The sequence below is a fragment of the Chionomys nivalis genome, chromosome 3 (genome assembly GCF_950005125.1).
Source record: "Chionomys nivalis chromosome 3, mChiNiv1.1, whole genome shotgun sequence".
In the NCBI taxonomy this organism is placed as follows: Eukaryota; Metazoa; Chordata; class Mammalia; order Rodentia; family Cricetidae; genus Chionomys; species Chionomys nivalis.
Window position 1 is genome coordinate 98247818 of NC_080088.1, and position 15432 is coordinate 98263249.

Genomic DNA, 15432 nt, shown 5'->3' on the forward strand with positions numbered 1-15432 from the left:
ATTTGTTGGTACTAGGGATTGAATCTAGGGCCTCATATATGGTAGACAGGAGCTCTCCCATTGAGCCACACCCCAGCCCCTCACTGGGGATTCTAGGCAGGGGCTCTCCTACCCAGCCATGGCCTTCACTGTAAACATCTATCAGTCTTTTTGCTCTGAGGCAAGGTCTTGCTAGGTTCCTCATTCTGGGCTTGAATTTTCCACCCTGTCTGCTTCAGCCTACCTATTAGCTGGGATGAGAGGCCTGAGCCACCAGTCCCAGCTTTAGGGTGATTTCATCTACAGACTCAGAACCCCCTAGTCTTCCACCAAATCAGCCACACTCCTCATTCTGCACTGGGGTTCCTCAGATAGCTGCTCCAGATACTAGGATGCTCTGCCCCCTCCACCAATTTCCCCAGGTGCTGGGAGGTTAGTGAGAAAAGGAGCCGCAGACAACAGCTGGCCACCACCAGACTAGCTCACATGGGCATCACTTGGGCTGCCTGTGGAGCCCGGTCCACACGGCCCCCAGGCTGGCCACAGGCCACGCAGCAGGAGGTTCCTTGAGATGAAGGAAAAAGTACATATCACTGAGGATGTGACAGACACGGGGAGGGGGTTGGGGGGAAGGAGGGGCTCCAGATGAATGGGATCTCCCAGAGCTGAAATCCATGCCCGCGTCTGGCCACCCCGACCCAAGTACAGACTGGCTCGGGTCCATGCACCTGCATCTTTCCTTCCCAAGGTGTCTGATGCCCTGGCACCCGCATCCCTCCCCTGAATCTCTTCACTCAGTCCCTCTCTCTTTTAGGTCTTCCCCTCTTGGCAAACCCTCCTTTTTCCTTCGGATCAGAATCAGTCCATTCTAGAAGGCCCCCCGAGGTCTGTGAATCTCGACTCCCTGACATCTCTGCCACCAACTAGAGTCAGCAGCTCTATTATTCCCACCTCACCCTCAGGCCCCTTTGTACCTGGTGATGCGCCTTGGCTCCATGAAACTGGGCGAGTCACGGCGTCGCTTTCGGATGGGCGAGTAGCTGCGGGAGCGACGTCGGGTGCGGGCGGCCTCAGCCTCGGCATGCCTCGCACGGCCTTCGCTGTCTTTGTCCCTGTGGGGCCCACTCGTGGGTGAGGGATCCCCGCCATCTGGGCCTTAAGCCCGAGTTCTCCGCCATCCGCCCCCTAGGGACACTTACCGGCCAAGAGGTTTCTTGGGAGACTGGGAGAGGCTGGGGCTGCGGGTCCTTTTGTCTGGGGAGCGTGAGCGGGATTTGGACGGCGAGCGGCTGGAGCTCCAGGACCCCGGATGGGGACCGGGGCTGCGCGATGAGCTGTTCCCCTCTGGGCCACCCCGCCGGCTGTGCGCGCCTGGAGATGGCGAGGCGCTTGTGGGCCGCGCGCGCGGGGGTCGCTCCTTTGCCCTAGAGGAGGGAGCGTGGGCCAGGGCTCAGGGGCGTGGGCCTGTGAGGCGGGGCTCAGTGGCTGGCTGCGGGGCAGGGAGAGACGAAGGTTGTGTGTGGGTGGCAGTAGGGATCCGTGAGGCCAGCACAGAGGAAATGAAGCGTCAGAGGGACAAATTAGGGAGTCCATGTGGGGTGACTAACAAGGGAGGTTCCCTTGGAGGTGATGGGGGATGCACGTGGGATGTCGAGAAGGAAACCCCATGTGGAGTGATCAGTGAGGGGTTGTATGTGGGGTGACCCCGAGGGCTGTACGTAGGGTGACCAACGAGGGGTTCCGTTTGGGGGCGACCAGTGAAAGTGTATTCCTGTGGGGTGCAGGCAGGAGGCGGGCTCACCGTTTCCCGTGTCCGCTGTGACCTCGCTCTGAGCCCGGCTCGGGCCCTGGACCCAGGGCTCCGCCGCCCGACTCGCTGCTGGAGTGAGCCCCGCTAAGCGAGCGGGACGAGCCCCGGGGCGGCGCTGGCTTGGCACGCCGGCGCCCTCTGCGGCGGGGCGCGTTGGCCGAGGATCGCGATCGCCGCCTCCTCCTCCGCCGGCGACGGCGCCTGGCCGCTCCTCCCGCCGCGCGGCCCCCACGTCCCTGAGACGACGGCGCGGAGCGCGGGCTCTGACTGTCTTTCCCACGCGCGGGCGGCGTGGGCGCGGCGGTCACCTTGTCGCATGCCCGAGGCGAGCTAGGCTTCTGACGGGGAGAGAGGCAGAGAAGGGCACGGAGGGGCGGAGAGGGGGCGAGAGAGGTCGGGAGGGATGCACAGGGGAACCAGAGCAAAGAAGGTTGCGGATGCAGAGGACAGACACAGGGGATGGGGTGGGGTGGGGCAGTGAGGAAGCAGAAGGGGAGCGGTGCAAGCGGGACAGAAAGTTGGAAAGAAAAAGAGGAGGGGTCGAGGGGGGACGTGAGAGGGCAGTGGGGTGGGGGGAGAAAAGGAGAGAGGGCTTTCACCGGGCCTAGGCCGCGGGCTGCAGCCCCGGAGCATCGCACACACGGTTCCCGCGCCTGCCCTGCCTCTACCTCTCCTGAGTGTTCACCTTCTGGCCTCAACATAGCAGACCATGCAAGGTTCTCGGCATGCATAACACAAGAGGGACGGAGCGGTGGGGATGGGGGCTGCAGGGGAGGGGGAGCTCCAGGATAGGGCACCAGAGGGGCTGGCATTGTCCCCTCATGGGGGACAGATAGTTTCCCTCCCAGTAGAGAGAAGAGAGAGGGACGACACTGGTAGGTCAAGCCAGGGCCAGCCCACCAGGGCCAGGCTCCCCCCACCAGGATAAAGGGCATGGAGGGGGCGGGTGTCACACGGCACACAGATGGGGGAGGGGCAAGATAACTGAACTCAAAATTTAACCGAAGAAAAGGAGTCAAAACAGAAATAAAAAAGAAAACCAAAGTAATAATAATAATAACGGAAACAAAAGAAAACCACAAATGTCATTATATACCCAAACCAAAATGATCTGCTGGGGAACCTGACTTTTTTTTCTTTCTGTTAATATTTGACTTTGTTTTGCGACCCTGCCAAGAGCTCAGGGGTGTTCAGTAGCTTGCCAACTGTCTTTCTGTTTCTCTCTTTTCTTTTTCTTTTTCTTTTTTTTTTCATTTCTTTCATTTCTTTTTTTTTTAACGTTCTGTTTTTTTTTAAGTCCCTCTTGGTTAACGTCCACTTACCAATAAAGTGGCACTTCCTCCTTTAGTAGGTGAGTTGTGTAAGAGAAGGGAAAAGTGTGGCAGCATAAGTTCATCATTAGAGTCACAAAAACGCAAGAGAGACAGAGAGAGAGAGAGAGAGACGCAACCACCCCAACTCTAGGCCCAAGAGGAGGCCGATTCACCTCTAGAGAGGACCAGCCATGTCCAGCTCTTTGGGCCTCAGCCAGTGCCCTTGGCTGACATCTGGATAAGGCTGTTAATTTTTTTCCAAGAGTGAGGACCAGAAAGGTAACCTGACACCATCCAGAGGTCCCTGGCTGGGAAATAGGAATATGAGAGCCTGTCACTGCCTCAGTACCATGGGGCCCCTGAACAAATTAATTTCCCCAGTCTAGGCCTCAGTTTCCCCATCCGCACAATGAGGGTTTGGCTTTTTGCTTCCCGATGTCTGTTATGGGGTAACTAGTCCAGGGTTCTCTAACTGTGCCCTCCCCAGCCTCCCCACCAATCCCTGCACAGACTTTGGGGCCCCAACCTTGCAAGGGCAGATGGCACTATTCTGTTTGCAGATCTGTCCCTGATACTTCCACAATCTTTGTCCAGCCAGATTGGCTGTCTGTAACCTCAGATTTGATTGTTTGAGACAGAGTCTCACTACGTAGCCTTGGCTAGCCTTGAGATCCACTTGCTTTTGTCTCTGAGTGCTGGGATTAAAGGCATGCACAACCATATATATATATGTATGAAAGGATCTGTACATATATTTGCAGCCCAGGATGACCTTGGGTTCCTGATCCTACTTCTGCCGCCTCTTAAATGCTAGGGTTACAAATGCATACCATTCCTAGCTCAGTTTGTTTTAGACAAGGTCTTACACTACAGCCTTGAACTTGAGATCCTTTTGCCTCAGTCTCCTGAATGCTGGGATTACAGGCAAGTGTACCATCATGTTGGGCATAATCTCAACAAAATATGATATTAAATTCTTAATACTATGAGATTAAGAAGGCAGAATTGGCCTCACTAAGAGCCAGGGCCAATCAGGGCGTTCCAGGTGCCAGGAGGGGTTTGAGCTGAGTTCCTTCAATTGCCTCTTGACTGCTTCAGGACATCTTGCTGTCACAGATAACAAACTATGTCTTCCTTTGCCTGGCCCTGGATGTTTCTGGCAGAGGGGATCAGAGACCCAGACGGCTCTCTAAAGGGCTCCATAGAGTCCAACAAAGATCTAGAGCCAGGAAGTGGGCCTCGTTGCTGGAAATGTACAGCCGGTTTGTGACTGATGGCTGAAGTGATCTATGAATACCATTCATTGCTGGTCAGCACACTGTGGGAGTCAGTGAGGCCACGAAGACTTCTCCTGGGAGAGCTGGTATTTTTCCCAAAGCAGAGGCAGGCATAGGTGTCCAGAGTGGATATGATCTGGCAGTCACTTGCCCCACAGGTCAGTCTTCACTTCCTGAAAACTGGAGGCTTAGTTTTATTTTAGATGAGGTCTCATGTAGTTAAGGCTGGCCTGGAACTCTGAACTCTTGATATAACTGAACTGCTGATTCTCCTGACTTTACTACCTGAGTGCTGGGGTTCCAGGTGTTCTTACGCAGTTCTGGGGTTCGAATTCAGGACTTTATGCATGCATGCAAGGCAAGTTCTCTACTGACTAAGCTATATTCCCAGTCCCATTTAAAAAAATTGAGACAGGGTCTCATGTAGCCCAGCCTGGCCTCAAATTCTCTACGTAACCAAAGATAACCTTGAACCTGAACATCCCTGTCTTTGCATCCCAAGTGCTGGATGACATGCCAAGATTATACCATGCCCAGTTTGAGGCTGGTTGTTGTAAAGACGGTTTCATTCTCAACAGACGTCTCCAGGAGAACCCTCAGCTCTCCTCCCCGGCCCCGAGCGGACAACTTCTCCCAGTCCCTAGGCTGTACCAGGGTTCTCTCACTGAATTTCCTTTTAGGAGGCAAGTGAGAAAGACATCTCTAGGATCTTCGGATGCATCCTATGCCCAGGGTGGTCAGCTTGTTAAGTAAATAGAGATATCAGGTAAGGGGAGCCTTAGGAACAGACACATGGTAACGACAGCTCGGGGTCAATGCAGACCCCTCCTTTAAGGCTACTCTGGTCAGGGGAGGCAGCGAGGCCATTGGTAAAGGACTTTATAATGCAATCAGGACCATAGTCTGTATCTGAGCTAGAGACTTGACTCAAGGAAAGGAATAGGGTCAAGGAGGAAGGTCAGGTCTATGATGTTCCTTCTATAGATATGCAGAGCCCCGTCCCATGTCTCTCCCCCCACCCCCATCAGTACTAGAGATCGAACCTAGAGCCTCACGCATGCTAGGCAAGTCGCTTTATCACTGAGCTACAGTCCCAGCTCCTAATTCATCACTTTTCTTTTAACAGGATTCCACATCACTAAGTTAGGGCTCAATATATAGTAAAATTTGACCTTGAACTTTCAATTTTTTTAAGTTAAAAAAAAAAAAAAGAATCTTTTGTAAAGATAGACTCAGTTCAGCCAGAAGGTGGCAGAAGGTGGCAGCTTACCCCCCAGTCAAGTCCCTGTTGCCTCAGTAGACACAAGTTGCCTGACATTGAATTTCTGTTCTTTCTGTTTCCACCTCCAGGAGGGTTTAAGAGATGTCTGGCTTATAACCCAATGTTTCATGCACGCCAGGCAAAAACTGGTGACTGAATTATATTTCCAGTCCCATGCAGAACCTCCGTGACTTCCCACCGTATCACACTGGAAGTTGGGTAGAGTATTAGGAGCAGAAAGGTTCTGGACTGGATAGATGAACACCCCAGTATGTTTCTGTCCCCAACCATTGAAGTCCAAGCCAAGATTGTGGCTTCCTACCTGGTAATGTCTTGAAGTCTCAGTTCCAAATCACTCTCCTCTGACTCCTTTAGCCTACTGACCTCACCCTAGTACAAGAACCCTTTGAAGGGATTCAAGTTGATTATGAGAATTTATGCTAAGTCTCATACTAGGTGGGCTCTGATTCCCTGCCGATAAAACAGGATGACCAGAATCTTTGTTGGGTTGGCTTATATAAGGATTGGCTTCTGTGGCCCCCAATAGACTAAAAGGATCAGAACAGGGGAAGAAGGTCTGAGGTCAGATGGGAAGTGTCCAGACCCCTGCAGCCCAGGATAGCAGAGATGGGAAGACAGTGCTGTTGGGGAGTCCTTGGGGGAGATCAGCCCATTTATCTCTCCAGAAACTGCCAAGAAAAGGTACCAGGATCCTGCCAGAGGCTGTGTTTGGTTAGGCCTCATTCTTCCTAGAGGTTGAGTGAAAGCCAGGGGATATTGAGGTTTTCTTTCTTTCCTTCCTTCCTTCCTTCCTTCTTTGATTTCATTTTTTCCTTCCTTCCTTCCTCCCTCCCTCCCTTTCTGTGTGTGCATGTGCGTGTATATGTGTGTGCATGTGTGTGTGTGTGTGCAGGTACATTTGTATGTGTGTACATTTAGAGGCCAGATATCAATTTTGGGTGTCATTATTCAGGAGTCAGAAACCCTCTTTTATTTTTATTTTTTTTTTAGAATTAATATATTTTAAATTACATTTATTGGTGTGTGTGTATGTGTGTGTGTACACTCTCACTCATACCGAGGACAACCTGAAGAGGCTGGGTGAGTCCCAGGAACTGAACTCTGGTCACTAGGTTTGGTGGCAAGCTTCTTTACCCACTGAGCTACTTTGAGGACCCAGGGCTAGTTATTCCAGCTAGGCTGACTGACCAGCAAGCCCCAGGGATTGCTCTGCCTCTGCCTTCCCGGATCTGGGCCTAGAAGCACAGGCCACCATCTCCGGCTTTCTAATGTGGTTTCTGGGGCTTGAACTCATGCCCGCAAAGCGAGCGCCCTATACACTTGTTTTCATGGCTCTGCTAATGACATCATTTTTAACTTGTCTAAGAAAAAGTTGAGGGTCAAGGGGAACAAACAACTGAAGGATGGGGAAAGGGGACAGTGTGATGGACAAGAAACATCTGGATTGCCATGGTGTCTGTCCCCTGTGCATCCCAGGCCTGACGCCTGCTTGCCTCCATCTCCCCATGTTTGCCCCCTTGTGGAGGTCCAGGAGGTCTTGAAGGGTGGAGTCTCCAAGTTTTCATCAGGCTAGGACATACCCCTTTTTCAGACTAGCAGTACTTATCCCCCTTGTGAAGAACAACTTCATCATCTCCCTTCCAGCGAGCACCATCCAAGATAGGTAGAGTGTTTTGAGGAGTGAACTGTCCTGACCCTTCCTGGGATAAATACAAGAGAAGTATCTAATGCTTTCCTTGAAGTTGAAGATGGAGGACTACCATGACCTGGATGTGGCCATTGGGCTCTTGGGAGCTCAAACTTCTGTGACTACCTTCAGGTAGAGCCGGAAGCGGGTGGAGGAAGGGTGGAGTGGTGCTGTCCCTAGGGAGCCACTCTCTGAGCAGCCAGCTGAGCACAGGAGTAGAAATCACAAGTCTCACTCTGTCCAAAGTCACTGTGGCCACTAGCGACCATCTCCTCTGCATCATCTGCACCAAGGGACACTATTAAACTGCTCCAATTTAGAAGTCCAGAAGAAGAAAAGACACCGGGGACTTGGAGGAGGCCTTGTTCTAGGGATAGGTAAGCTAAGATTTTATCCCATTCTGAAATCATCCCAGGGAGTTTTGGCCAAGTAAGTTCTCAAAGTTTAGTGCCTGCTCCAGACTTTGAATCCCTTCCATTATCATACCTAAAGCCCAGAGCTGTGAATCTCAGTGGTACTGATGCAGGTTGGTGTCCCAGGCTCCCGAAACTTGCACCTCTGAGCTCTACTGTGCCATCATAAAAGGACTCGGTCGAAGTCTAGAGATCAGCCTGGCCTAGTCAGCCCCAAAGGCTGCAATGGGACTTAACTTTGAATTTGATCTTCAGCCAGAAATCCCTTCCAGATCTGGAGACCAAGAGGTTCTCAGAGCCCACTCTTCTACTGCTTACTGTCTAGGTGGGCCCTGGAGGACTGGAGTGTGTATGACCAAAGTCCCTAGCTAGGAGCTGGCAAAGATGAAGGATGAGGGTGTTCAGCAACCACTCCAGACAGTAGCAATCAAATCGTGCCCCCCCCCGCCCCCCAGCACACAGTATGGGAAGAGACACAGAGACTGAATGTTAAACCACACACCAATGCATTCAGCCAACAAAATGAGAAGGAGCGAGAGTGAAGGAGGCCTTGGGGACCAGGATCAGGAGGTGGATAGGAAGAAGCAGAGGTAGGGGAGATGAGAGGGGTGCACCTGCAAAATCATCAGGGGTTAGGGAGGGAGAGTGACGGAAACCAAACCATAGACCAGGGGACAGCTAGGAGGTGGCTTGTTTGGAGAAAGTGCAAATGAAAAATTAAAGGAAGAAAAGGAAAGAGAAAATTAAAATCAATTCAGAGCAAAGTGAGAGAGAGAGGGAGAGGGAGAGAGAGAGAGAGAAAGAGAGAAAGAGAGAAAGAGAGAGAGAGAATTCAAACTAAGCAGCCTGGGCGGACTTATCTGAGATGAGAGGGAGAAAGCAAGCGCACAGCTGAGCTGGGATACCTACCTTCTCAGTGGTCAGGGACAGGGATGCAACAACAAAAGAAAGACAAGAAAGTGTCTGCACGGGGAATGCGGGACATGGTGATTCCAAAAGGACCCCTGCCTTGAGCCAGCAGAGGGGAAACAGCCTGCCCTGTGGCTTCTGGGTGTCGCCTCAGGGATGGAAGGGGCCACTTTTCAGGCATCTCTGTTAGATTCATTATTTATTTACTTATTTTAAAAACTTTCGCTGCAGGCTCCAAAAGCCAAGCTTTCCTTGATTCTCTACATAACCAACTCCCCGGAGGGTATGCATGCAGCAGCTAATAAATGCAGAAAGCACAGGGTGGATAGAGAAGGGGCATTAGTTTGGGAGAGAGGCCCAAATCAGGAGGAGAGAGATGGAAAGAGAAGAGAAACAGGTACAGCAAGAGGGGGCAGAGAGTGTGTGTGGGGGGTTGGATAGAGAGGCCAGACAAAGAGAAGAGAGAGAGGCTGGTTAAACAAGGTAGGTCAGGGAGTATAAAGAGGGCAGGAGGGGGGCCACATATTTAAAAGGAAAAACAACTATAAGTTCAATTTGGAAGCTGCATCTTGCCTCTCAGATCAACCCAAGACTTCCCTATGACATATTTAACCGCTTTTTGAGACAGGAACTCATGCAGCATAGGATAGCCTCAAACTCAGTATGTAATAGAGGCTGGCCTTGGATAACCCATTCTCCTGCATCTACTTCTCAAGTGCAGGGATTACAGGTGTGCACCACTAGCCCCAGATTTTATGCGGTGCTAGGGAGCCAATCCAAGGCAAACACTGCCAGCTAAATCCCCGCCCATCACTCTCTTCCTTTTTCTCTATAGTGATTGAACTACATGGGTAGGCCAGAACTCTATTACCGGGCTACATCCCAGGTTCTCCTTTTTCAATTTTTGATATTGATTTTTGTTCTCAGACTAAGTTACCAAGGGTGACCTTGTCTGTCCTTGGCCTTTCTATTCTTTTTCATCAGTTTTCCAAGCACTAGGATTCATGTGAACACCATCAGTCATGGCTCTGTTTTCAGATGGAGGATTGTCTGGAGCAAAGACACCAATGGCTTCTCCCCCAACTAGAACAGAGCTTCTCTCTAGTCTAGACTCTCTAGCTTAGACAGCTTTACCTGAGTTAAACTTGCAGTTGCCTTCAGACCCCTCCTCTGGGCTTTCTAAAGACATATGGCCTGACACTGGCTTCCTCTGCCTGTCCGCAGCACCAATTAGTGACACAGGACAAGTCACTTCTCTCTGTGGTCACTCGCTTCTTGCAAGGTCCTCTGTGGACTCGGAAACACCAGTGTTGTTCATTTAAAACCTGAGCTAACTCCAGTATGTTCCTTGGGGGTTAGCAAGAGGGCTAGTTGCCCTTCCTTACTAAGCAGGTGTTGTCGGTGTGGCTGTCATTCATATTTGGAGTTGTGTTCCCTTTTAAATTCTGATCACAAGAGAAGAAAGTACATAAAGATATGGGCATGACTAATGTAGACTGGAAATTCAAACATCATCTCTGCATTAGGAGAAAGGCTTCCACAGTGACACACACACAAGCAAAGTTCTAGAACACAGAAGAGAGAGAAAAGGAAAAACAAAACCCAAAACAAACCCAGAAAGATAGCTTGCATTTTGGTACATTACAAAATTGTTTTCTTTTTAAATAAAGAAAAAGGAAATACAAACAAAAAACAAAGTAACAGGGAAAAATGACATAAACTCCCCCACCCTCAGCTGAACAAGATATGGAATTATAGTATTACCACGTTTCAAATGGGAGGCTAAAAAACAAACAAAGACATAGGTGGGGTTAAAAAAACATTGAGCTTCTCTTTTTCCATATCTTTCTCTCTCCTTTTCTTATAGACAGTGCCATAAGCTTATCCCCAGTACTTATGCCCAAAAACTTTTTTCAAAATGGTGAAGGTTATGGACATCCCGGCCCTCCCTCCACCTCACCTTCCTGGGTACAGGAGAACTAGCCTCTATAACAGTCCCGTTAAAAGTCTTTTTTTTTTTTTTTAAAGGAAAAGAAAGGATCAAGCATAAGTTGGAGACCTGGGATGTTCAAAGTCTCAGATTGTTCAGGATGCAAAGGTAAGGGATAAGATTCTGAGCTATGAGTTGGGATAGGAGTAAACAATGTACTTGTACACTCCCATGGTCATGTGAAAATGGAGTCCAGTTTTGGGCAAGAGATATAAAGTGCTACTTAGACCAACTGCTGGCTCCTTCATAGCCATCTAGTTACTGTTGCCATGTTGTCTGCCCCCCCCCCCCATGTCTAGTTACTGTATCCATTTTGTTTACAGTATTCACATGTGCCGCAAGGGGCAGTGGACAGGGAAGTTGTTCAGATTCCCAAGACCCACAGAAGGGATCAGAAATAGGATGGGACCTACTTTCATCCCTGGTTTGGAAAACAAACTCATGTTTGGGGGTCTTAAATGAGGTCACAGATGAGAGACTGTGCAGGTAGTCTTTGTGCTCAGGAAGTTTCGGATGACCATGCTTCCTTTTAGGTTAGCCCATCAGTTCTAGCCCTTGCAGGTTGCTTTAGGATACCCCATTGTACCATCTCATACTTTCAAGACAGATCCAAGGGACATCAGTGACCAAAGCCTCAGGAGCTAGGCCAAGAACCAGGCGTTCTTTTAGGACAGTCTAGAGGCAGGCTTTCCCACAGAAATCCTGAGAACAAAAGCTTTGTGCCCTACCTCCCTTCGCCTTCCTCTCTGACGCCACAGGAGGAAGAGTAGTTCAGAAAATGAAGGGCGTGAAAGAAAACAAATAAACAAAAAAAGCAAAATGAAACTGACAAGTACAGGTTCGTGTTAGCTGCTGAAACCTGCGGTCTGGGGAGGGGCGGCTTGTCACTCAGATGAGGCATCTTGGGCAATGCTTTGCGGGTGTGGGAAGGACCCTGCTATTCTACCCCAAGTTCTTGAGCACACCCAGTGGCCCTGTAAGGGCCACACTACCCTCTCTTCCAGAGGCCTCAACCTCATCCTCTGATTGGCAGACAGATGGGGGTCTATAGACCTTCGTGTAGCCCATGCGGGGAATAAAAACGTCTAGTGTTTTGTTCGGGCTCCTACGATCACCTCACCTGCCTGAAGATCTAGAGGTGACTGTGTCACTTCCTAGGATGGATAGGGACAGTTTTGTGGTGGGGACCGTAATGGTAGGAGTGTTTTGGGTGTCTCGGTAGTGACAAGCCTGGAAAGTGAAGTTGGCAGGTTTGAGACACCAATCCAAACTGTGCAGTGCTGGGGCCAAGGACAATAAAAGCTCATTGCCGGTCCCAAGAGAAGAAGAAAGGGCTAAAGAGGGGTTAGGGGAGGGAAAGGACTTAGAGAAGGGGTAAGGACTTGGATGTCACGTGACACCCACTGGAGTTTGAATCACTTCTCTGCAGTTCCTGACTGCCGGGTTTACTGCCCACACCTGTTCCTTGGAAGGCAAGAAACCTCGGTTCACTTCCAGCGGCGTACCCCAACTATCCCTATGGTCAGGCCTTCTCTGACCTTCGCTTTGCCAAACACGAAAGTGGCCCAGGCCTGCAGGTCCCCACCCCTAACCCCTCACCAGACCACCAGGTCCAGGTGGGAACAACATCCAACCGAGCATTCCAGGCACCCGATGCCCCTTGCAGAGCACAAGGGAGGACTGGGAAGGGAGAGAGTGTCGAACCGGTCGCCCGGTGACCCATTAACGGCCCCGCCCCTCCAGCTACCCGCCCCTACCCCGCACGACGCTGCCCGCGAAAGCGGAGTGGCGAACCCTCCGCAAAGCCAAGCGTACGTACATCGGGCGGGCTGTGCGCCGAGCCGGGGCGGCCCCCGTGCGCTCCGCTGCGTTGCCTGCTGCCTCCGTTCTGCTGGGGCGACCCCCATCCGCTGCCGCCCGATGGGGACGGCGACCGGCTCCCGCTGGACCGCTGGCTGCCAGTCTTCCGCCCGTCATCTCGATGCTTGGGGCTCAGCCTGGGGGAGCGGAGGGATGGGGGGAGCCGGCGTGGGACGCCCCCTCTGCTTGATTCCCAACTCTCGCTTTCACGGAGAGAGCAACCCAAGCGAGCAGCCCTGCACTGCTTTGAATTCCCATTTAGGCTCTTCCTCCATGTGGGCACCAGCTTGCTTCGGGCTGATGAATTTTGGTCCTGGGAACTACCCTCTCCCCCGCGCACCCCGGCCCTTAGGGGACACAACATTCGCTTCCGTCCCGAAGTTGCACTAAATACTTTTTTTTTTTTGAGACAGTCTCGTGTAGCCCAGGCTGGTTTTCAACTCTACATCTAGTCTAGAATGACCTTGAACTTCTGATCCTCCTACCTCCATCTCTAAAGTGCTGGAATTGAAGGCGTGCACCCCAACAATTGGTTTATGACCCTGAGGAGAGGGGAGGTCAAACCCAGAGCTTCGTGCACACCAGGCACATAGCCTACCAGCTGGGCTAAATCTCCGCCCCCACCTCACCCGCCAAGCATCACCTCTGGAGCCCGCCCCAGGGTTCAGCCTACCTGCTGGGTGATCCGGAATCGCTGTAGTGTGAGGTCACCGAGGGACTGTGGGAAGTGACGCTGCTGTGGTGGTGAGACCTTCGGCCTGGGGACTCAGCGTGAGGCCTGGTGTGGGCAAGGGGAGTCAGCCGGAACTGAAAAGCTATCCATCTTGACCGTGGTGCTGCCTGGCCTGACTTCGGGGATTTGGTGTAACTGAGGAAGGTCACTGAGGGGTCAGCCCCACCCCCAGCACAGGCTCCGACAAAAAAAAAATTGCCTAAATGGGGTTGGGGCTGGGTGTAGGGTCCCCAAAAGTCATCAGAGAGTTAGGGAAAAGCGCCTTTTCCTGGTGACAGCCCCAACTTCCAAAGATCATCTCATCTTTTACCTCGCCTTCTTAGAATGGAGGGTGTGGGTTAAAGAGGTCAAAGGGCAGAAAGGATGGATGGGTGGCAAGGAGGCTAAGCGCCACCAGTCCTAAGTGGCCACTGGCTCACAGGGCTTCCCCAGCCCATTTGAACGATTAGGGGGCTATTCTTTTTAGCTCAAGTTGCCCTTGGAGGTTTGATTCTAGGTAAGTTCAAGAGGTTGGTTTTGGGGGTGCTAAAAGGCCGAGTTTTCTGGGGCGGGAGGAGGAGAGCAGAGTGTTCTTACCTCTTGCGCTCTTTGTTTTTTTCTTTTCGTTTGCTCTTGAGGCTTCGAGATCTGCAGGAAGCAGAGACCAGGTCTGAGCACCACCATGGCTGCAGAGTGACCAGAGTGACCATAGAGCTCTGGGTTCCAGCTGAGCTGGACAAGGAACTCCAGTTTGCTCCTCTTAGGCCTAAACCGCCCTGGTTGAGCGGGAGCTGACCACCTCACTCCACAGGGCATAGCCAGGCTTCATGCAGAGGGGTGTGTATGTATGTGGTGCTGGGGCAGAATCCGTGGAATTCACATACCACCAAGCCATGCACACCCAGTTTGTAACCTTCTGCTTTCCATATAAACAGGATCTCACTGGAGTGAGATCTCTCATCCCCATGTAGCAACTTCTCTGATACCACGAAATCCTTTCCTATCCCAAACAAATATAACAAACACCGAGATTTAGGAAAGGGCTGGGATAGAGGGGTTCAGCTTGCTTTGGTCGTCAGTTTCACAGAGAAGCTGATGTAAGGGGGACTAGCTCAAAAACCAAACCAAACCAAACCAAACAAAACAAAACAAAAAACAAAAAAAAGGGGGGTGGGGCACGACTAGCTCGCCGTCCTGGTGATGGGGCTGTACATAGGATGGTGGCCACTAGGGGGCAGCAGAAACCCACACCATCCTTCCATCCTGGGAGGGAGAAAGCCGGCAGAAATGGGGAAAAGAGGAAGGGTAGGGTGGATCCATACTCCCAGGTATGAATGGCCTTTGGTAAATTCCTCCAAGGGAAGGGCCTGGAGACTCTGTCCCTAGTCAGGGTTGTAGGGAGGAGTCCGATTCCCAGGGTAAGGGCACAACTGGCCTACACTTTTTTTTTTTTTTATTATGTGCATTGGTGTTTTGCCTGCCTGTATGTTGTGTGAGGGTGTTGGGGGTCCCCTGGAGCTGGAGTTACAGATGGTTGTGAGCCTGTATGTTGTGCGAGGGTGTTGGGTCCCCTCGATCTGGAGTTATAGATGGTTGTGAGCTGCCATGTGGGTACTGGGAATTGAACTCAGGTCCTCTGGAAGAGCAGTCAGTGCTCTTAATCGTTGAGCCATCTCTCCACCCCCCCCCCACCCCACGGGCTACACCTTTTGATCCCTGATACTGAGTTTACTAACTCCTGCCTGGCTTCTTCTTTTCCTCCAGTTAACCTAGAAGCCAGTACCATGGCCGCCTGGCAGTCAGCCCTGTAGAGGGCTAACAATCTAGGTTCCAGAAACTCCAGGGCTAACCCCAGCCTGGCCACCCCCATCTTCTACCCACTGAGCCATTCCAGTTCACAGAAATGCTTTGTCCTGGCCTGCCCCTTTCCCTGCAATTCGGGGTCCTGATGCTTCCACTATGGAAGAGGGCACACGCTCTTTCTGAACATACTTGGGGCTTTTACACGGAAGCTGAACTGAGGCAGGCAAAGGCCGACCTGTGCTCGAACCGCTGGTGTGGAAGATGGGACTGGACTCAGCCCCCCCCCCCCCCCGCCCGTGGCTTTGGTCCCTCGGGGAGTCTGGCAACCTCTGTGTGCCTGCTCGGGAAAGCAAAGCTAACCTGTATCGCCTCTTCCTCCGGGACCCAGAATCAGACC

At 51.7% G+C, this 15432-nt stretch overlaps 1 protein-coding gene across 2 annotated transcripts in view; it reads right to left on the reverse strand.

Annotated features, from left to right (window-relative positions):
- The window catches only part of Srrm3 (serine/arginine repetitive matrix 3), a 68401-nt gene that overhangs the window by 4183 nt on the left and 48786 nt on the right, over positions 1-15432 (reverse strand). For both annotated transcript variants that reach the window (XR_009056826.1, XM_057764358.1), the window contains exons 8-14: positions 15396-15431; positions 13830-13880; positions 13194-13298; positions 12480-12657; positions 1781-2127; positions 1179-1403; positions 954-1091 (exon numbers count right to left, since the gene is read on the reverse strand). Coding sequence is in view for 1 of the 2 variants with exons in the window: in XM_057764358.1 (XP_057620341.1) it covers positions 954-1091; positions 1179-1403; positions 1781-2127; positions 12480-12657; positions 13194-13298; positions 13830-13880; positions 15396-15431 (1080 nt within the window). In the remaining variant the exon portion in view is untranslated. The remainder of the gene's footprint in view (positions 1-953; positions 1092-1178; positions 1404-1780; positions 2128-12479; positions 12658-13193; positions 13299-13829; positions 13881-15395; position 15432) is intronic.